Source organism: Orbicella franksi, chromosome 7, assembly GCF_964199315.1.
Source record: "Orbicella franksi chromosome 7, jaOrbFran1.1, whole genome shotgun sequence".
In the NCBI taxonomy this organism is placed as follows: Eukaryota; Metazoa; Cnidaria; class Anthozoa; order Scleractinia; family Merulinidae; genus Orbicella; species Orbicella franksi.
Window position 1 is genome coordinate 3,006,851 of NC_138151.1, and position 22,561 is coordinate 3,029,411.

The 22,561-nt window shown below is 39.6% G+C and overlaps 2 protein-coding genes and 2 pseudogenes across 3 annotated transcripts; 1 reads left to right on the forward strand and 3 right to left on the reverse strand.

Moving 5' to 3' along the window:
• Positions 1-35: 35 nt before the first annotated feature.
• Positions 36-12,837, reverse strand: LOC145493765 (uncharacterized; annotated as a pseudogene). The gene is made up of 4 exons (XR_014050154.1): positions 12,259-12,837; positions 2,330-2,660; positions 1,924-2,036; positions 36-1,367 (listed from the first exon to the last, which is right to left on the reverse strand). The product of XR_014050154.1 is annotated as an uncharacterized LOC145493765 (transcript).
• LOC145492599 (uncharacterized) lies at positions 5,296-8,253 on the forward strand. Its single transcript, XM_081472032.1, has 3 exons — positions 5,296-5,319; positions 5,412-5,714; positions 5,917-8,253. Exons 1-3 carry the CDS (start codon positions 5,296-5,298, stop codon positions 8,251-8,253), a joined length of 2,664 nt encoding a protein of 887 aa, XP_081328158.1.
• LOC145493762 (uncharacterized) lies at positions 8,136-10,167 on the reverse strand (annotated as a pseudogene).
• A 4,750-nt stretch (positions 12,838-17,587) lies between the features above and the next one.
• Positions 17,588-22,037, reverse strand: LOC145492774 (uncharacterized). The gene is made up of 8 exons (XM_081472160.1): positions 21,257-22,037; positions 20,535-20,661; positions 19,815-20,035; positions 19,328-19,377; positions 19,115-19,202; positions 18,609-18,773; positions 18,120-18,256; positions 17,588-17,735 (listed from the first exon to the last, which is right to left on the reverse strand). Exons 1-8 carry the CDS (start codon positions 21,443-21,445, stop codon positions 17,588-17,590), a joined length of 1,125 nt encoding a protein of 374 aa, XP_081328286.1. The 5' UTR covers positions 21,446-22,037.
• Between the last annotated feature and the right edge of the window lie 524 nt (positions 22,038-22,561).

Consider the following 22,561-nt stretch of genomic DNA (forward strand, 5'->3'; position numbering starts at 1 on the left):
GTTCGAGTGGCAAGAACAATATCTCACAGAGTGAGCGAAGCGACGAGCCAACGAGCCAACGTGTAATGTTCTTTTTATTATATGGAGACTAAATATTGAAACCAATTCAACAAAAGCAAAAGGCGGGAATCGTGACGTCATTGAACGATACGACACTCACAAAGGTGACATACGGAAAATACGCCACTCGGGTCCCGGATGAAGTGGCGTATGGAATCTACGAGTGGTTTAGTTCCCAGTAAAACACTCTTCTCCATATAATAATATTTCATACTTTCCAAATAAAGTATAAAATGTATAATGATCAGCATCATCACTGATTACAATACTTACAGTAACAACGAACATACGCGGTGTCTCCAATTATCCGATGCATTATATAACTGAATGGCCTGCCGCAGTTTGTAGCTTTACAGAATTGCAGAAAAATTATAACGGCAGAGAGGTTTTTTGAGTGAGACATCGTTTCATATTATTTTTCTTCGCAGTCGAACCAGACGTGGGAAACGAAACGACGTAAGTTTAATCATACCATATGAACAGTTTTTGCAAAAGAAATTTAACGTTTATCAAAAACAAAACAAAAAAAATCTTATTTTACACCCACTTTCAGTGTTACGTGCATAGCAATAATCTCTCGACATGCCAACTTTCGACATGCTATGTAACCTGGCCTACGTCAAAATGAAAGCACAAGTGGCTTCTTTAGGGCCGAACTTGACTTTTAGTCATGAAAGATGGATTTATTTGACATCAAACTAAGGCTAGGAGTATCAAGTAAACATTCTGTGGGAGATAAATCGACTGCTTTGAATGTTTACATCTTTCGAATATTAACTGAGCGGTAGCGGCCCAATTCTACCGTAAGTCACTATTGAGAGCCGATCGAGTACACTAAAATCGTTTGAATTGTCCCATAAATCGGGAGTCCTCGATCTTCTTCATTCATTTGAGGTCAGTAATTATCATATACTTCTCTAAACGGTATATCAGCTGTTTACATAGCATGTCGACAGATGGAATGTCGTGAGATGGTCGAAAGATGTCGCCTATGCACGTAACACTGAAAGCGGGTGTAAATCATACAGTTTTCTAAAAGGTTGATTTACGTTATAGAACAAACAGAACTACAAACAGCTTGCTCCGTACAGTTACATCAAACGTGTGTCTTGATCATGGCTGTTCTTACTGAATATCATCTTGTTGTCTACTATACCCGATGGCGGCTGCACGGCTGCGCCACCTCAACCAGATAATTCCTGCCAGCACGAATCCCACAAAACCCAGGGATGCCACGACAGCTACGGCGATGACCCACGCTTTGGGACCTTCGGTTTCAGGCTCTTCTGTTGGTGCTACTGTTGATTCTGTGAGAAGATCCAAAATTATAGTTATAGCATAGTTTATTAACTTCCTATAGGACTCTGTGGTCGGATGCGTGTCTTTCTCTGCTGGGCTAGAAACGTAACTACGATGGCTTTTCACACCCTGGGCCCGGTGGTTCGAGAGCAGGTTAACTCCAAACAGGATTAAAAGTTAACCGAAGTATTAGTTTTTCTTGTATAAAGGTGTTTTTCACTGCTCATGTTTTGTGTAGTTTGAGATTATTCAAACTCAAAACTGCATGAAGGAAAAGCAATATAAACAGAAAACCTCACCGAAAAGCTACAAAACTGAAATCAAAATTCTTACTAACCCTGGTTTAGCTTAATCCGGCTTTAAATAGCCTATCCCTGGAGTGTAAATGGCTAGGTTTTAAGGTAACCTAACGAGACCCTTCGGGGGCGGTCAACATGGTGCTAGACGAGCATCCATCACTTCTAGTTTCTTCATGCAATTAAAACGAGCAAAATGTTCAATAGTGTGCGTTAGTGGATTGAGTACAACTAATCCTTAATTAGGAACAATTAGGTTAGCACTAACCTAAATACTTGAGCCAAAAAAATGGTCTTGGCCATTCTGTACGATCACAATAACCGTGACTAGCGTGTCCATCTGCCAACAGGCCACAAAACTCTACATCCATGAAACGATTTCTGAAAAACAAAAATGGCACATAAATGAGCAGTCGTGAAAACTAATCAAAATGAAGCTTTTTGAGGGACTGGAGGTCAATGCTTAATTCATAGTATAACGTAGCCTAAAGTCTTCTTGATGGAATTCTAATCCATCCAGCGGCCGTTCTGCGAGGGTTTCCTGAACAATTTGCTGGTAGCGATCTCTACCTCTGGGCAGAGAGAGGCACTGGAATGATATGGAATATTGTCAAGTGGTCTCTGAATTTAATTAAACATACACACAATTGAACACTCACTAGCAAGATAATTACCTGAAATAAGCCGGGCAGTCTCTAATGATGTCATTACAAACCGAACTGCACAAGGTCTTAAATACGGGACTCCCTTCATCCGGGAAACATGGAGGAAACAGCTCTCCACAAAACAACTTCTTGATATTTGTTTGGCACTTGGGAAACTTAGAAAGTTCTTTTTCCACGTTCTTTGGAAAGGCGGCTTCTAAATCTCCACCGTCGTACGTTCTGTTATAAAGCCATTTGTAAAACTTCTTTTGGACGGACTCCGAAAATAAAGTGTGCTGGTAAATACCCAAGTTTTTACAGGCAGGAAAGATCAACTTTTGACAGCCACGATCCAGTGGACCTAAAATAAGAAAAAAGAAGCAAAGAGCAAACTAAGTCTGCAATACGTAAATGCTAGCATTTCCATAGCTACTGGTTTTGAAATGTCCTTGACCACGTGACGAGAAGAAGAAAACGTTCTGGAACGAGAATGACGTGTCTCTTGTAAGGCATGAATTAAACCTCTGCGCAGTAGTTCCCCGCCCTCATCCTCCTCCAAAAATAAAACAATCCTGTATTACCCAACGTATTTTTGCAATTAGAAACATAAATGAGAAATGATATTAGAGCATTCAAATTTGGTTTCCTGCTATTGTTAGACGTACAGTAGCGCATCCGTTCCTCTCCCATAAAAGAGGAATCAGATTTGATGATAAATATGACCGAAATCTTTCTAATTGTTATCAAAGGAAACTCTTGCTTTGTGATAGAAAAACAGTACACATTACAAAGAGTGTCAGTTCTGTCATGTCAAGACATTCAAGATCTAGTAGCGTACTACCAACCTTCCAGAATCCTCCGATCATCACACTTATTACTTCTTAACCCCACAAATTTTCACCTGAAGACGTATGGTTCTCGAGCTTTTGCTGTTTCCGCTCCTGAACTCTGGAACAGTCTACCTGTTTCTATCCGCTCATGTGACAATCTGAGTTCTTTTAAATCTAAACTCAAAACTCATCTTTTTAAGAAAACTTATTATTCTTAGCGATTTTTACTTTTATTACTTTCTTAAATGCACATTTTTAATTATTAAGATTAGTACAGCTCATTTTGACGATTTGTACAGCGCCTAGAGCAGGCATGGATAGGCGCTATATAAATATTTATTATTATTATTATTATTATTGTTATTATTATTATTATTATTGTTATTATTATTATTATTATTATTATTATTATTATTACTGTTATTATTATTATTATTATTATTATTATTATTATTATGATGATGATGATGATGATGATCGTTTCCCAAAACTGTTGTTCCCTTACAAAGTTTGATCTTCATCTTGGCAATTAGCCATTTGATTCTGGCTTCAACCCTGTTGTCTATCTAAGGAGAAGGTAAACATGAGATTTTCACAGTTTCTGAAATAAATTTAACTTGCAACCCATTTTTAAGAGCATTACTTTGTGCTTCGCCATCTGTGTTAAGGGAACGCAAAAAAGAAGCCCGAATGTTCCTCTTAATGTAAACTTGAAAGGTTCACTTTGATTTCCGTCATTCCGAGAAATCCATCTTTTCCGCCATCAATCAAAAAAGATTACTATTAGAAGTTATCTTGCAAGTTCCCAAGCATCAATCAACTCTTTTATTTTTTGAAGTCGGAAAAGACGGATTTCCCGGATTTCCCGGAGAACTGACTTACAGTAATTAAGGGAAGTAATATAATACTACTCTTTATATCTGTAAGTATACTTACAGTAAAAAGGGAAGTATTACTGTAAGTCAGTTTCCCGGGATATCCGGAAAATCCGTGGTTTCCACTGTCAAATGTAAGTGTCTTGCATTAATGATTTCCTGAACAGTCAATTCATACTGTAAGTTGCCAAGCATTAATCTACTCTGCTTTCTGAAGTTGGAAAACACGGATTTTCCGGATTTCCCGGAGAACTGACTTACAGTAATTAAGGGAAGTAATATAATACTTCCTTTTTTTACTGTAAGTATACTTACAGTAAAAAAAGAGAAGTATTATATTACTTCCCCTTATTACTGTAAGTCAGTTCTCCGGGAAATCCGGAAAATCCGTCCTTTCCACCATCAAATCTAAATGTCTTGCATACTGATTTTATGAGCAGTCACTCCATACTGCAAGTTCCCAAGCATCAATCTATTCTCTTTTTGGAGATGGAAAAGACGGATTTTCCGGTTTACATAGAGAATTGACATATTTATCGAATTTAAGATGTGGAAATGCTTTAAAACATCCTTTAGATTTCTACACTAGTTGCATTCGAAAAATCGGAAACCCTGTGGTGCAGAAACGCTTTGAATGAAGATAAAAAGGACAAAGTAATATATATCTGGAGTATTTTTGCCGTAAAGAAAGCCGTTGATTTAATACGTTAAAAATGCTATCTGGTTGCTTGATTACGCGGTACGGACTAATGTGTTCGCCAAAAGGTCAAGGTTTAGCCTCCGCAGGGAATCAGTGAAAAGCTTTGTCGTGGAAAAGACTGATCTATTGTTGGCGTATGAAATGCTTCTGATTGCACTAAAACCGAGTGTTAAGTTTCTTTCTTTGCGGATTCAATAAAAATACACCTTTGAACACTTTTTATGCATAATTTTATCAGCTAAAACGTCCATTTTTAGTCACGAAAATAGAGAAAACAAATCCATCGAAAACTTGTAAAGGTGTGGCTTTATTCTGTCAGATGTATTCATGATAAGTTCGCACAATTAATCTTATATATAAGAAACAGGATCACTGCAGTCATTTCAGGAACAACTGTTGATGGACAGAGAAGAATGCTTCGAGCAAAAAAACCTTGCAGACAGCTCAACAGCGAGGCTATCAAGAGCGCTGCACTCTGTTATCTGACGCCAGTAATCAGTGGAAAGTGCAGTATTATAAGCGCCAAATGTGTTTGCAACGTAAAAGAAAAAGCATTGCCGAAGGCGTGGAGCTCGATATGCAAGAAGCGCGATGCCTGTGACCGTGCAATTTCAGGTTAGTATCTGCTCGAGGATTGTTTTGGAAGCACAATTTACGGCACATTTTCAACCGTTGACGCATGCATGTTTTTTTTTTCTTTATTCTAGGTATACCCAATATTGCGTTCTTCTTTAGTGCAATTTCCACACAAGAAAAGAAGAAAGCCAGCATTATTGAGGAAACGGCCGAAGAAAGCAGTGAAAGTGAGGATGATGACCAGTCCAGCCAGATATATTCCAAGCGCCACAAGCGAACAATGGCTAGATGGAAGTTTGGCAAGTGTTAACAAGTCCCTTTGTCCCGCTGTTTCGTATTGGGTGGCTTTAACTACGCGAAACGGCGCTCCTGCCAGCCCAATATCCGTCCACAAAGCATTTCTAAATTGTGGAGTGGAGGTTACCACACAACAGGTCAGCATTCATTCACGCTTAATATTTCCTTACAAGGGTTTTCTGCATCGAAGAGTGTCGTCATGTTATCGATCGAACGACTGCAGAAAGAAAAAAACAACCAACATTCATTGAGCTCTTCTTTACTAGATCATTTCTCACAGAGGTATTATTTCTACTTAAACTGCGACAGTTAAAAAAATATTTGTTTTGTGTCTTCCAGGTTCAGTTTCAAGACGGAAAGGAGTCGCCAGCTATAAAGGAATTGTACAAAGTTCTTAAAGACCATAAAAACCAATACATGCAAGACCTCATAAGCTCATCATTTCAACGGAGCTATGAAGAAGAAGCAAGAAACCTGATGGGCGATGACCTTTACACCCAAGAATTAGACGCCTGTGGTAACGAAAATGTTGTGCGAATTACCCTTATCAACTCAAAGTTTCAAACGTCTTTGGCAATCGTGATCGAGCATCTGATTGAAGCAAAGCTCCAGATAGACACGTTTGGCTTCACTTCCGACATGACGACAGCGCAAACATCAAGCAATCTGGAATCGAATGAAGGAAAGAGATTGTCCGACAAGTTTACCATCTTAGTAAATGACATTGCCATTGGTATGGAAAAGCTGAACTACGCGAGTTATCGAGGAAACGTCTACAAGAAAGAGATTCGGGCGAAATACACCTACTCGTACAAGTGCGAGGCCAAGGTCTTTATTAACTCCCTCGCCACAAACGAATTTTTCAAGTCAAGGCTCATTCGGCAAATGAAGAACGTCATCAATCTCTTAGCTGACCCATATTGTGAATTGTTTCGGCCCCTCACAATCAATTACGACCTAATTGAAGTGAGCAACGGGACTTGCTGGTCAATAAAGAACAGGTCTTTCGTCGATGATGCCATTTCCAAAGAGCAAGTGGGGAAAATTTCTCCCAGAGCGTTCTGTCCCTACGATGTGTCCAAACCACCAGATCCGAAGTACTTTCGCGAGATCCTTGAAAACAGCCTCCAGCCAGAGGAGATTTCCAGCTTCTGTGAAGATTTTGTCCGGTTGCTTTATTACAACAAGAAAAGGCACAAAGATAAAGTCCCATGCCTGGTGGGTGACGCCAATAGTGGCAAAACCAGTCTGTTTTTCCCCATCCTCGGTCTTGTGCACCACGGAAATGTGGCGACCGTAACGAAACAGCGCGCATTTAACAAGTCGATGATATCGCCATTCACGGAAGTAATTTTCATAGACGAGGCCACTGAGTCGACGCTTGATATAGACGACTGGAAAACGTTGACACAAGGAGGCTACTCGGCCCACGATGTCAAATACCAGACCGCCAAGCCTTTCATCAACCGGTGCCCAATGGTCATCACTTCCCAGCGCAGACTCAACTTTGGTCCTGCCGATCAGCCAGCAATGGACAGGCGTCTGACGACCTATCATTTTAAAAGTTTGCCCCATCCAGACAAAAATGCAGCTAAATGGTTGAAACAGCATCCCATGGATTGCGTACTCTGGGCGGCACAGATGGCTAGTCAACCTGCTGAAGAGGACCCAAGTGACGAGGATGTAAAGGATGGTGGTTTAGAGGAGCAAGAAAAGGAAGAGATTCGCACGCTGTGCTTAGACGAAGTGTTAGACGAGAGTGACTGCCCAAATGTGGAAGAAAGCTCGCAGATCAATGTGGTAGAAGCGAGTCAAGATGGTTCCGATGCAAGTCAGGACCAAACCATCATTGCCTTAAGGAAAGCGGTGGAGAATTGTTCGGAAGGGTCACTCCGTCACCGTCAAATATCTCGTCTGTTGGAAGTACGACTTAAAGAAGTCGAGAAACTGCGTCAGTATAAGGAGAAGACGTACCAAGACAGGCAGGAGAGCCTAGTTTCCAGAGGCGTGACAAAGGCGCATGCGGCATTACTCCCTAGAGAAACATCAGACCCATTACCCACGCCAATCCAACAAGACTTAGAGGCAGCAAGAGAGCAGAGCCGTAGAGAAGAACTGTTGACCAAGAGACAAAGGGCGAGTGAAGCATTCAAAGCAGCGTGGCTGCAAACAACCGAGAGAGAACTGTACCAGTGTACCATGACCCTTGCCTCAGTGGTAGATCGAGGGAGAAGAGCTGCGATGGAAGCACACCGAGAAGTGCTCCAGGACAAAATGAAGAACCACCATCTCAACTTGGGCACTCTAAAGTGCGACTTTGCCTTGGAGGAACGTAGGCAGTGGTGTTGCGCGGAAGGTCTTTTGAGGAAAGAACACAGATATCTTGTAACTAGTCTTTTCCAGACATTACCGATTATCGCAGAACTCGGTGAATCGTCAGGAGAAACTCCAAAAGAATCTTCGCCATCTCCGCTGGCACGAACAAACAGCAGTGACGACGAAAACGAATTGTTCATCACCCAAGGTCCTCGCACGCAATTGCGATTGAGTGGAACGGCTGCAGCAAGCCCCTGCCCAACCTCCCAGAAGAAGAGGAAACACAAGGGAAGAAAGGGAAATCCAAGCAAAAAACTTTCCCAGCCGTCAATTGCAAGCTTTTTTCCCAGTCAGAAGTAGTTCCATTTTGTAATAATGTATCAGAACTGGAATGAAGCCAAGAGCTTGCGTGAATCAATTTCAAGCGATTTTCTCAGTGAGAAGAGTTTGATTTTCCTCGTGATCAGAACTTCAATAAAGACAAATACCTGTGTGAATGTTCGAGAGTAGTCCAACAGTACCACTAATTAAACTATCTACAATCTCCCATAAATTAGTTGCGACACTCACAATATCGTAATAACTGGAATCTATCCGTTGTTAATTCGGTGAAAAGTACGCCGTTATAAAACATTTCTTGTTTCTATTTCAAGAGGATAATATCAGTTTGAGTTGGTTTTGTTCCAATGATAACTAGAGCACACCACGATTTTTTTTTTCAAAGTCCTTTTATCGGTCGTATAATTTAGAAGGTGAACCGAATTTTCTTGCCGCCCGGCTCAGCAGAGAGTTGGCTGTCCTAACCTTTTGAAAACGAAATTCGGGGTCTCTTAGGATCGCTTGCCATTGACCGAAGCCGTGTTTTTTAAGTCCAGCTTTTAGGTATTTGTCTTCTTCAGGAGAGAACATCACATTTTTTCTTCTCGCGCCAATTTCGTTCGGCCTGAAAGCATCTTCGCGTGTTAGTCTCGGCACGCCTGCTAGACGCTCGGGTTGTTTTTTCGTGATCACTTCGACCTCGTCGGTAGAAGGAGTGTCACTATTGTCAGCATTTTGATCTTGCGAAGAGCTTGACAGGTCTGAAAGCCTCGAGCGCACTTCCATTTCTAATTCTGTTCCCCTGTCACCGTGCAATTCTTTCAAACATTTGTGTGCCTTACTAGCGACGTCACGCGATCGTTGCTTTTGATAGTGAACCCTTGCCACGACAGAGCTGTGTTTCTGATCCTCGGATATCGTGCTTTGCGCGTTGCTACTAAGTTGCCTGCAGCTTGCGGTCTCGACTATTTATCGATAGCGAGTCGGATGAACGTACTTGCCTGTTGCATCGAAGACAAGTTTACTCATTAGTTCTCCTAGCTTGTTGTGTTGTCCTCCATTTCTCGTCACTAAAACATAATCACAGTTCGGCTTGAGCAGAGGGCGTATATGATTGATGTAGCCATCTAACACTTGCATGCTAGTCTCAGTCAGGTAAAGAGAATCGAAGCCAAACTTTCCTGCTGTTTTGAACATTTTCTGGTCGATAAATCCGCCGTTGGTTTTAGCGTTGTTCACCATCTCAACAGTTAAATATTGATATGTCATCGGGCGCGATCCTTTGACCTTGATAAACAAATATACGGCGAGAAATTTGGTAGCAAACGATAAGTCTAGTGGGGATATTGTACCTGGATCATCCTTGCATGATTTTAGCACGCTTTCGTAGCGCGGCAAATAACGCCCTACGACTTCCAAGAGCTCTTCTAGCGTAGCCCAGTGTCCCTTGGCTTCTAAGGCTTCGATATCGAGTTCGCTCGTCCATTGTAATCGCATCATCTTGGAGACGGTCTTGCGGACTCGTTTTAAGTACAGCTCTGTGGAAGATAATCCTCTTAATACCGATTCCGAAGCTCCATTGACTTTTCTGAAATCCCCTAATTCTGCAATGGCGTCCAAATAGCCTATGCGCCCTGCGTGCCCGAGATTCCACTCGTCTTGCATCATGTCAACAAATTTGAAAAGTAGATTGGGCGAACATAGACTAAAGTCAACGATTTCAAATGTAAGATCCTCCTCTTCTTCGCAACAGAATTTAAGAAACTTCAAACACTTGCTGACAATTTGGTGCGCTTGCCGATCACTTTTACAACCTCCGCCACTGCCGGTGAGCCAGGACAAGAAATCTTGTGCGATTTCACTTGACATGGCAAAAGAGACAACTCTTCTAGATTTAGGTGGAATCTTGTGATCACTGACCTCCATTTTGTTGCTTTTTTGTTGGCCTGATTCAATCTGAGTGGTCTAGCTTTTCGTCGAAATAAAAGTACCAACGATGTTTGTTCTTTGCGTGTTTTCTGCATCCTCTTGCCGTTGTAAACCCATCATGATTGCAATCTTGCACTGGACAGTGAAAAAGGCCATCAGAATCGTCTTCTTCTAAGTGAAGTCGTTTGGGTTTAGGAGATGCGTTTTCTAACTTTGACCAGTCGATTGCCACTCCTCTTTTGTTCATCTTTTAATATCTGATATGTGAAGTTTCTCGCGAGACTACTGTATTTATAATAAATAGCTGACTTGTTATCCATCTGGCCCGCTTCTCACACAATAAAACCAAACAAAGGAACAAAGGGGCAGGTCTCATCTTGTCCCAACCTGCCCTTACCTGATTAAGCATGCAGCAGGCAAGCCAGGCTAGAAATTGAATTTGCCCTCGATCGCGCATGTTAGAATGGTAAAGTAACCTCGGAACTTGTGTTCGTGTTCACCAACGCTAAATAGGAACCCTCGTTCCCATTAAGTGACTCAAATAAAACAACGGAATGCTAGTTCCTCTTTAACTTAAAGCGGAACTAATTCCAGTTTGTTTCCATGCTTTCAGCAGAAAAAAGGACCAAAATTGCTTTTGAAAGGGACCAATTAAAACATTTGGGAACGACAAGCAGCGATTAGGAACAGCACGTTCCTAATTGCAAATAAGATAAGACTAAAGTGGAACAATCGTTCCTTAATATTGAACTCCGGAACTTACTATGCTGGTCAATGGGAACGAATTGTGTAAAAGAGAACACTCGACAAAATCGGAACCATTCGAAAAGGAACATTTGTTCCTGAAAAGATAAAAACGGAACAAAGAGTTCCCTTTACTCGCAATAAAAAAGGAACTTCGTGTTCTTGTTTAAGACAAAAGGAACCCGTTGTTCCGATTTCAGACATCGTTGTTCCTAGGACTGATTTCGGACTAAAAACAAGTTCCTATTGGTGTCTTCTAAGTTTGTTCCTTAAACAATTAGAGGAACAAAGCAGTAAAACTCGCGGAACGGTAGCTTTTCAAGAAAGCCATTATTTTTTGCGTCGCATCAATTACAATCATGATTTGAAAACTTGCTAAATTAAGGAATACGCCAACAAGGCGGGCAAAAAAATATCGACGAAAAAGATGGTGTTAAAAGCCAAAATCTCTGCTGTCATCAATTTTGGGGAATGTCAATGATGATGTCCTCTCATGGTAAAAACAGTAAGTGGTATTTTGTGGCGGCTACTTGTCGCTCTAGTATTTAGTCACCCCACGGGTGCGTTGCCACCGTCCGTTCCCCTCCGTAAATGATGACCATATCTTTGCCAATAATAGCTCTATATGTACTACCTGCTATATGCCGGTTTTCATGTGACGTCATCAATTTCCAAAATAAGAAATTACCAATCCTTGTGAAGTTTTAGTTTCGTCAGATGTAAGACCCTCTAATAACCTGACGTTTTGCAACGTTTAAACCCGACAGGGTTCCTCATTATGTAATGGAGCACGTCGGAATTTCCAAGTTTATGTGTTGCGTGACATTAAAATGGCGGCTCGATAAGGCTGTCGAGTGAGTCAAAAGATGAGTTATTGCTCAAGTTTTTACTAACTAAACAGTTCTTGCTTTAGACAAAGTATTAATTTCAATGTATCGGAGTTCTAGAGTAATAACGTTTCGTTTCAATGGCAAAACTCAATGACAGATGTTTCTGTTACTTTACGGCCGCCATGTTTGTGTCCCTCCGAAGGGCACAAACATGGCGACACCATACAAAGCTCTATAAATTTGAGTGAAACACTTTTCCGAATAACGCGCGGATGGAAAGCCGTACAGACTTAAAACTTGGCGAGGTTATTTATATATCAATCATCTTTCATATCTCAGCTTCTTGACTTAATTCATTGAATAGTTACGATTTTTATTTTTGATGGCGTGACACTGAAAACCAGCCATAAATCTATTAGATTATTCGCTCTCGATTTCTATCCGTGATAGCTGACTCGGGCTGCGCCCTCGTCAACTGTCTTGAGCTCCAGATCCAATTGTTAAAAGTCCCAGTAAAAGCCATACACTAGTGTAAAGTACTTACTAGATACACTGTCATTGCTGGCAAAATTAGGTGGCTCGAAACACTTCTTGCTGCTTGCTGTCTCATTTGGTAAAGAAAGGCACTGAGCAAGAACAAAATTCATTAGGACCTCGCGATGGTCGGCTTGACCTGGGTGGTTCAAGCAACGCTTCAGCAGCTCACCACAAACTCGTCTGCAAGGGAACACGCGCTTACTTGGGGAAATAGAACGAACACTCCAACGCTGCTCCAAGCTCCACGGAGGAACAGTTTTCCCAGGCCCTTATAAAATAGGGTAAATATCTCGCAAGATCAGACAACAGTGTATCCGTGACTTCCTCTCGAAGTGGTAAGGTGTTGTTGTACCCGGCTTTTGTACAGGTATCGAAAGGTCCACCGAGAAGGCTGATGCATTTACCATCACTGGATTCACAGAAGATTGTTACAACACTACATAACAGCAAGCAACTTGAGAAAGCTGTAGCAATAAGGCTCATAATGCGTGCGAGGGGGTTTCTACTTAGAAACCCGACAATTCATGTCACGAAAACGAAAGCTGATATTGTATTTATTTCTCCGATTCCAACCTCTCACTAACCGTGCGACGACACCGCGGAAATACGTTTTTTGACGTCACCGTAACTGATCAGTGGTCATCACCATCAGGCTGTGCTGTCCTTCGATCGATCAGTTTTCCCAGATCAGTATTTTGGTTCGTTTTAAGGTCGAAAATATCCTTGATAATTCTCGTTATTGGTGAGTTTGACGTCCTGAAATGGGTTTTTAATACTCAAACAATGTTCCGGTAATGAATAGGAGTACAGGGGAGTCATTTTGTGTGGAGTAATGTGTAGTTTGCTGACTCGAGCCTGGATCGTGTTGCTTCAGTCGCCCTCGCCTCAGAATTGTCGAAAACAACGATGGGTATCCAGCAAAGCAGAAGATTGGTTCTGTATGAAGCTTTTGCAAGGATTTTGAAGATTAGTTGGATTAAAAGTGTAATTTGCATGAAGTGGTTAAGGTACATGTAAGTCGGGACCGTTTTATTCACACTCACTTTTCGCCGACATGTGGTGCTTGTTCATTTAGATTATATTTCGCAACGCGTCAAAGAAACTTTGATAAGAATTTGTCTTTAAAGACTGGCTTGTTTGGCGTTTCTATCACCTTTCTGACTTTCTGCGCCTTTTGGAACAGGTGACAATTTTTTTGTACCTGCCGTTTGCTGTCAGAATAAAACATTTGTTCATTTCATTCACAAGATATTTCTCTATCATTAAAGATTGTTTAAGCCTACATTTATATATAATGGTGGCGTTTGCGAAGGGAGTAGAAATCGAAAATATTGTGATTTGTTGGCCGCAGCGAACGCTGGAAATACTGAAAACATTCAAGACCGCTCAATATGTTCGGTTCATAGACAATTTTCCTCGCTTGAGGTCTCTTTTGTTTACATCGATTACATGTTGATAGTACATGGAAATTTTCAAGACCGTTTCCTTGTACATGTATGCACAGGTAACTAAATATTTTAAAATGCCCAAACACCTGAATTTGGTTACACGAAACCGCTTCCACTTATGGGATGTGGTCAAGTTTCACATCTTTTGATGCTGAAAAGACATTCAACATTTCAGAGAGGCAGTAATCAACTCTTCAATGAAACCCACTAGTTTATTTTGTTTACTCAGTCATTTGAAGCTTTTCGATTTCTATTTCCCTATCTTACATGTACAGTGTATAAACTGATATAACTAATTGACTGTTGTTGTTTTTCCTTTCATTTAATTTAATTCAGATGAGCTTTGCTCAATTACTACAAAATAATTTTTACATTGTATGTGCTTAATGAATCAGACATGTACATATCACGTGCTTTGAATCAATAAGAAATTAATTATGATCCCCTTAGTCATAATATTGTATCATCCTCCCTTCTGTAAGATTCTTACTTAACTTGTAACCACTTTATTACAAGACATAGCACCTGATGGCAATAAATTATATAATTATATGTATTTATTTTTTTTCCTGTGATATTTGGCTAACAAGTGGGTTTGTTTATGCCACTGTGTCTCTGAATTGGCTTACTGTCGTCTACAAACCATTGGTAATATATCTTCGCTACATCCAACTCAGATACTAGACACAAAAGCATGTATTAAAGAACAGATACATTTCTTACAAATTAATATTTATTGCATTTAGTTCATCACTTAAGTTCTACAACATTACTTTTCTCCAGTGAGAAATTTTGTGCAAAGTCTGAAGTTGTAAGTTGCAAAAACAAGTTCCGTCAGTAGTTGCGAATCACTTAAAATCAGGCTTTGGTACTGTCAACTGAATGGCAGCAAGCGAGGAAATTAGAAATTGTCTCAAATACACAAGTGATAAAAGACATAAACTTGACTGAAATCTACAGACTCCTTTTTTTAGGTTTAGGGTTAAAGTTAGGCCTAAGGGACAAGGTGAGAGGTGTGGTGGCCTTGTGGTTAGTGCGCTCAGCAATGGATCGAGTGGTCCGTGTTTGAGCCCTTGTCAAGGACATTGTGTTGTGTTTTTGGGCAAGACACTTTCACTCTCACAGTGCCTCTGTGAGAGGGTTAGTAGAAATACTCCTAGTCAGTTCATGCTACAGAACTCGAGATAAGCCTGGCCTGATGGGCCACTTGGCTCAATGCAGACTTTACCTTTTACTTAGGGACAAGGTACTGCATCAAGTGGGGGAAGAGACAGCGGAGTCAGAACCTCCCACTTCCCATACCCTGTTCTCCCACTTCCCATACCTCTATCTCTTGACTCCCACCCTTGTTCGTCCTGCTCCTGTCCCCTGTAAATTAAGAGACTCAAAACACATCTAAGTCATTTAGCTGCACACCCCTTGGGCATTTCCTTTTCCTTCGTTTTCAGCCTTGCTACTCTTACCCGTATCTTTCAAGTGAATGACCTATGATGTAACCATTGTCAAAGGGTTTCATTTTGGGCCTCATTTTGAGCCCAAGGGTGAATTTTTCTTTGCCTGTCGGCCTAGAAGTCTCTAAAGACACTAAATGAAAGTCAAGTAACATTTTCAGTTCTTGTTTTTGAAAGTATTTGAAGCCTTAATGAATGACAAAAATTAGCATTTTGCATTTCTCTCTGGATTCCTGCCCCCTATTCTCCCGGGCTCCTGCCCCATATTCTCCCGGGCTCTTGCCCTCTGCCTCTCCCCACCATCAACAGATGGCTGAATGTTCAGGAGAGGAGTTGCCATATGGAGAGCATTGGTCACTGTTCTCTCAGTTGGTGTTTTTACAGCATTGATGTTGTGGAAATCATCCATGGACAGTATCTAAAAGGATTTTTGCCGAGCCAAAATCGAAAAAAAATGTACAATAGAAGAAGTTTTCTATTAGGAAATCCAGATAATAGTAATATGTAAACAAATATTAATCTTAGAAAGTTATACAGAGCCTCAGGCTCTAAGGTAATGTGGTCAGAAATTATCTGGGTGGCCTTACAATCAGAAGATTGCTGTGTGAATACAGGGGGGTAGCCTATTTATAACTAAAAATGAAATTCATTTATTGAGTTTTAATTGGAAGTTGTTATTACCCAGATTTTATGGTATTTTTATTGTCTTGCAATAACATATGCATGTATTTTTAATTACCCTTTTAACAGCTTTGTATTCCATGTCTTCTGCCATCTTAAGATGATCAGATGTAATGTACTTCTTGTGTTTTTTTCTAATAGCTAAATAGCTTTTTTTTCTAAACTCTAATAGCTATGCAACTAGTTTAAAATAATTTTCACACTTTAGAGGCGCTAAAAGCAAAATACAGAACTACAACAATTTGAAATTATGACAAGAAACAAAGAAACAATAATAAACATGAAAATTTAAAATTTCATTTTTGCCAGCCTCAAGCTTACTGAAGTACAGTATAATTAAAATTGGATATTTTATGATAAAACATACCTCGGTGAATTCTTCCCCGAGTTGAGGCCAGATTTTGAACCCTTTTAATTGGTGTCCTCAGTGTAAAGCAATTCAAACCTTTTCGACAGCTTACATGTATAAAACCGTGTTGATATTTTCTTGTGAACATACTGTAGTTATACTATAAACATGTCTCATTTGCATGGACGTTGCAAAAGGAAAGGAAATGGAATACAGAAAAAAAAATCGCCTGTTTCTGAAAGGAAAAGTGACATAATTCTCAAAAGACTGAAATGAATCTATTAGGTACATGACTCCAACTGTAACAGGCACAGATGAATTCAGCAGTCAACATTATCAGGAGGAAGCAAAACAATCTGACCTGTAAGGCTATCCTGCAATTTTGACAATTCTTCCTCTGCATCTTTAATTACCAAATGTGCTTTCTTCATGCGAACACACAAAAGTTTCCCTGGGGGAAACAAATGGAATGAAAATAAAATTCCCTTAAAAATAAAATATTAGTTAAAGCTGATGGTTCTTAAACAACTATTCTTTAAATGAGAATTTCAGCATTTTCTTGCCATCCAAGGGTTTCAAAAGGAAAAGGAGAAGACTAGAGGGGGGAAAATTTGCTTGTAAAGCATACAACAAAGAGGCGTATATTTTTGTAAAAAAGAAGTTCACGGGAACCATGCAAAGAAATCCTTCCTAAACAACAATTTCTTAATTAAGCTGCTACTGACATTGCACGAATGAAAAGTTCATTCAGCTAACCTAAACTTGCTGATCTTTTTTTGGCGTAAAAGAAAAGAGCATCCATAGAACATCCACCCGGTGGTTTGGCCTCATTTCCTTGGTCATTTTTCCAAATCTCCATAAAAAAGACCAAAGTCTCTCCATGACTTCACCATCTGTGAGACCAAAGCCAGGAACTCTCCTGGGACTGTATTTGATCTAGAAAATCAGTACAATTCATCAAAACAGAACTAAATACACAGTACAAATGCTGTTCAATCCCAGTAACACAAACATTGACCCCATAACACAGGGTGGCCATACATGCTCATCTTTTTTAAAATACTACTTTTTTGACATACAGTTAGTTTCAAATAAGTGGACATTTCAATAATAATCACCAAGAAATTTTGTGACAAATTTTCAGACAGAAAACATGATATACAGTGTGGCAAACAAACAAAAACACACATGTACACACATGAGCAGATGTCAACTGAATAATTTAAGCAAACCTGGCATTTTGCTTTGTGTCCATAGCTATGGAAAATGGGAATGGCAAACTTGACAGACTGTAGGATGTGATGCTGTCCTTGGGCCTACAGTGGTAATATTGTATCAAAGCAAAATTAAAAACTTAATTGCTTAACTGGTGCTTAAAAGACTTTGTTATAAGATCTACATGAACTTTCATGAAAATAGTAAATGAAAAAATGATAACAGAACCTGCAAATGAGTTTCCAGGTGACAAGCAATATCATAAAGCATGCATACATCTGTGGACTGATCACCAATTTCCTCAAGCAGATTCTGCAACATCCAAACTGGGTATGCAAGCCTATTAGAAACAAAATTAAAACATAGAATTAAAAATTAGACACAAAATTAAAGCATTGACTAACCAATTTGTAAACTGGCGACCCGGCATTTTTAACCTAGTGGTTATTTCGGGTTGCCAGAACCCTAATTTTTAGCAATATTTTATATATTTCTGTATTAATTAATTAATGAAAAAAGGGTAATAAAGAGGATGTTGTTGTTGTTGTTGATGTTGTTATATCCTTTAACAAAAATTACATAACAAGAGAGAGAGAAAGAGAGAAAGAATTAAAGAAAGAAAGGAAGGAAGGAAGGTAGGAAATAAAGAAATTATCAATAAAGTAATCAAAGCAATTCTGACAGTGACAATTCAGTAAAGGAGTACAACATAAACAAATGTTACCTTTCACCATGTTTCATATTGACAAATTTTTTGGGAAACTCATGACGACAGGCCCGCCCAAATATGGCAGTTTCACTGAGGGTAGAATATCGAGATCTTGAACGTAGTGCATCACCAGCAAGAAAGTCACCACACACCTTATAATTAAATGAAACAAAAAATGATCCAATTCTGTGAGTCTAAGTACAGGAGAAACAACAAAAAATATCATTGTCATTTTTAAGGTTTAAATAGTCAATCTAAATTGACTAATAGCAATAATAATAAGAGATATTCACAATGCAGCTGGGTGATTCCCGCTGCTGTAGTTAAGACAATATACAATTAATGTAATAATCTTAGGTAAATACCTGCCTTTCCCCACCCTTCATTGCACTTTCCCACTACCAGATCATTTTTCTAATGTAATTTTAACAGCCCTGTATCAACATAGTTTCAGTCAGTTAATGTCTCAAATAGTTCTGCTGGAGAAAACAGGTTTCCACACACCCCATTTGCTCTACTGGTTGTTGGATGTTGCTGAACAAACTCTTCCACCTCTGTGTCATCATCAAACAAAACAGTTCCAAAGAGAGGATTTCTCACACTTCTGCCTGCTGACTTTTTTCGGCCAATAAATAAGGCATCCATGGATTCAAGAAGGGTACCCTGAGTCTGCAAAGGTGTATTAATTAACACAGAGTGATTAGGCAACTAAACAATCTCTTTCTAGGTAGACCTAGATTGTCTATACAACTAGCTAGGGAAGTCTCCAAACATGGCCCATAATGATATACTTCATGAGCATTCAGCAAAACAATTTCAAACAGGCTAGGGATTCCAAGCTAACTAGAAGTCCCAACAGTGAACTAAAGGTATAGTGTTCAAAGGTCATCAACATACAATCTCAGGCAATATCAGCCATTCCCATCTCCTTCTGTTTCAATCAAAGGATGTCAGATTGTCACTTAAGACATTCACTGTACTTACAATATTGACCTCACCATTCTCCATACCTTGGGACATGCAGGACACACTATAGTTTCAACAGCATTACAAGCACTAACTGTGAACTTAAGAGTGGATAGTTTATGACAATATAACCTGCAAAAAAACAGCAACATTGCACTGTTCAGAGCTCAACACTTAATACAAATAAATAGTAACTAGTACTACAAATGTAGTTCAATAATAAGTAAGGTGTAAGGAGACATAAAAATAGAACAAACCTAAATTCTTCAAGACTGTCTATGACCACTGGATATAGCTTTCTTTGGTTCTAAAAACAAACCAGTTATAGGTACAATGTAAACAGACAGCCATCGCAATCCTTGGAAAAAAATTGTCTGAAAAGGCACACATGCATATCTAAAGTAATGTACAAGCCACAACTTGTTGGTAGTATATCTTAAACCTAAATTTCATACCTGCAGTGTTTTGAGGCAAGTATTCCTAAGGTAAAAACTAATGGTGGGATATATCAAAATACAGGAGGGTTCCAAAAATATAACAGAAATACCTACAAATGATGTGGTATCGTCATTATATATACTGTGAGAAATAAGTAACAAGCACTGTTGTACTTCAAAAACAAGCAAGATTGTTTAAGGCACAAACAGCCTACTTTGCTCTTAAAACATGGAAGCATAAAGAAATAGATGCAGAAAATAAAGAATAATATTACAAGAAAGAATATGAATCAAAGGTGGTCCTCACTGAAAAGACGATAACATCATCTGTCAGGATCTCAAGGGCAGCACAGAAGTCTTTAACAGCTACTTGACACTCAAGATTCAGGGTGTGTAGTAGCTTCATCAAATCTAGAGTGAATGCCAACTCAGGCTTTGTTGGTGTTGCACCCCAAAGATTGAAACGTAACAGCCGCAGAAAATCGGGTTCACAGTTACAAAACTGCACCTTCACTTTTGTTTGATAGCCTACATAAATATAAATATAGATAGATTACATAATTTATACATGTATACATATGAAGAACTGTCTACAGAAAATGTGCACCGTCAATGAATATACACACCAGCAAGGCATGTTCTTACAGAACAGAATCCTAAAATTAACAATATACCAACTCACTGTTTATTGCCTCTCCCACAAACAAGATTTACAACTACTATTAATATCAATTTGCCTCTACAAGAATCTTAACATTACTGTTCGCTCTTTAGTACACACATCCTCATTTTCTCCAACTGGGGCTGAAAGATTAAAATTAAATGTAATTACGAAGAAGCCTATATCAGGATCTTAACATTACTGTATGCCCTGTGGCAGACACATCCTTTTCTCTTTTTTTTATAAATTGGGACTTAACGATAAAAATTATATGTACTTATGAAGACTGATACGTAACATTAAATTGCTGTCTACATAAGATTAGACACTCCACGGCACCATAGTAAGCTAGCTGACATATCTAACCTCGAGAGTCTACAACAGTTACTTCACGGAAAAGGACAGAGCTACCAGTAGTAGATGTACTAGAACAATGATGGTTGCCAAGTACCAAGATTCGCTCCATTTCTAAGGGGACATAGATCTTTAAGTCCTAAACAAAACACATATTTAACTGAAACATTAAAAATACAATTTAGATCATTCAACATAACTATAAATCTGTAATACAACTGAATAAACTAATATGATTGCACCACACATCAACAGCCTACAATGCAACAGGTGTGTTGAATAAAGAAATCAGCCATTTCAATGCATGTGCTTATAAAAATCGTCAGCTTGCCATGATCTCCTACGAAAACAGGAGACCCCACTTTGTTTATGGAACACAACTTTAAATAGTTGGCCTTCATATCTTGGAAAGATCTCTAAGCTGACTTGGTGGGTCTTACACATGCCAATAATCTCATGAATGACAAACAATGAACTACACACAAACTACAAAATTAGGTGAACCTATATTTGTGGGTTGAGGCTGATTCACTGATAGTCAATAAAACAGGGTGGACTGCAGATGCATTAAAAGACCAAGCTTTTACATAACGAAGAAAACACAAATAGAAGAAAGGCAAGAGTAACCAAATGTCTTTGTAAAATTAAGGGCAAGGTTTGAACGTACTGTATCACGCTTACTTCTACTTTTCAAAACTTACAACTACAAAGTATAAACCAGAGAGAAGACTTACAGTTAAAATTTCAACGTGATGAAAAATGTTATATTTGGTGTGCCTTGAAACAGCACAAGACTTGCAAAAGCTGACTGAAGGTCCACAGTCAAGACAACGACAGACACCAGCTTCTGATTCACAGAAGTGGCACCTCTCATCAAATAAAGACGCTTGGTTTTCAATATTGTTGCCAAAACACCCTCTCATAGCTTTGACCAAGCATTCTCTGCTCTTTGCAGCCTCTGGTAGTGATTGGTGGTGGATGTCTCTGCTCCATCACTTTCATCTGATTGTTCCATGTCCGGTGCTGCAGCATTTAAATCAATTTCATGGCCCGGCTCGTCGGCATCAGCATTACCACTAAACCCTATACCATTCGTCTCGCCAACAGCGTTCAGCTGCTCCAACCTGTTAGTTTGGACACCATCTTCTTGGTGATACCTCACGTTCACTTCTGCCCTAAAACGTTTCCTTCGGTTGAGGAATTAAAATAAAGGAAGGTAGTCATAAGCATAAGAAAGAGAAACCTCAGGTAAAGGATTAGCTGAATTTCAAAACAAAACGAATCGCTACATCACATTTAAGTTATCCAAAAAAAAAAAACACTAACCGGCCCATGACCTTTGCTTTCGTGTTCACGTAAATAGGAAAAATTCCCAGTATAAATCCCGAATACGCTCTTTTTAACTGAAAAAAGCTCTGTAGCTGTCCAAATTTCTCCTGTATGTGCACCTCCGGTCAAGCCGCCATTATGCTCGACTTCATATCATATATACCGTACTATAGTACGTACTACAGCGGCTGCCCGGTAATTTGGGTATCATTTTTACGGGTGATGCCCAGTGTAAATCGAGTGAACCGGGTATTTCCGCAGTGTCGTGCTGTCCCCTGTGTTGTCACGCCATTTTCATGTAGTTGCTATTTCCGGAGGAGACATGAAAAGGTCAGGGATGCTTGTCGGAAAATTTGAATTAGATTTGAGACCAATCTAGGTTTGGCTCGAGCTTTAGTCGACCTCTAAAACAGATAGCACTTAAAACGGAGTCGGTTCGATCACCGGCCGTGCTGTTCAGGAAAGGAGTCGACCCAGAGATCTAGAGACCCGCGGAAATCGAGCCTAAAAATGTTTTATTATTATTTCTTCGAGTGCACCCTATAAGATACTTTGACAGCTAAAATTAGTGACATTTCGTCATGAACATCCAAAGTGAGACCAACCCGTTATGCGAGACGAAGAACATCCCCGGCCTTTGCAAGAGGGAGTCCCCCCAGGTCGGTATTCCTCTACTGATCCTGTGTCGAATAAACAATTAGAGATTTCTA

Coding starts and splice junctions, on each gene's coding strand:
- LOC145492599 (XM_081472032.1), top strand. CDS start 5,296: ATGCCTGTGACCGTGCAATTTCAG. Junction 5,320..5,411: donor CTGTGACCGTGCAATTTCAG/GTTAGTATCTGC, acceptor TCTTTATTCTAG/GTATACCCAATATTGCGTTC. Junction 5,715..5,916: donor TGGAGGTTACCACACAACAG/GTCAGCATTCAT, acceptor TGTGTCTTCCAG/GTTCAGTTTCAAGACGGAAA.
- LOC145492774 (XM_081472160.1), bottom strand. CDS start 21,445: ATGAGAGGGTGTTTTGGCAACAATATTGAAAACCAAGCGTCTTTATTT. Junction 18,774..19,114: donor TGTGTCCTGCATGTCCCAAG/GTATGGAGAATG, acceptor ACACCTTTGCAG/ACTCAGGGTACCCTTCTTGA. Junction 18,257..18,608: donor CAACCAGTAGAGCAAATGGG/GTGTGTGGAAAC, acceptor TTTAATTATAAG/GTGTGTGGTGACTTTCTTGC.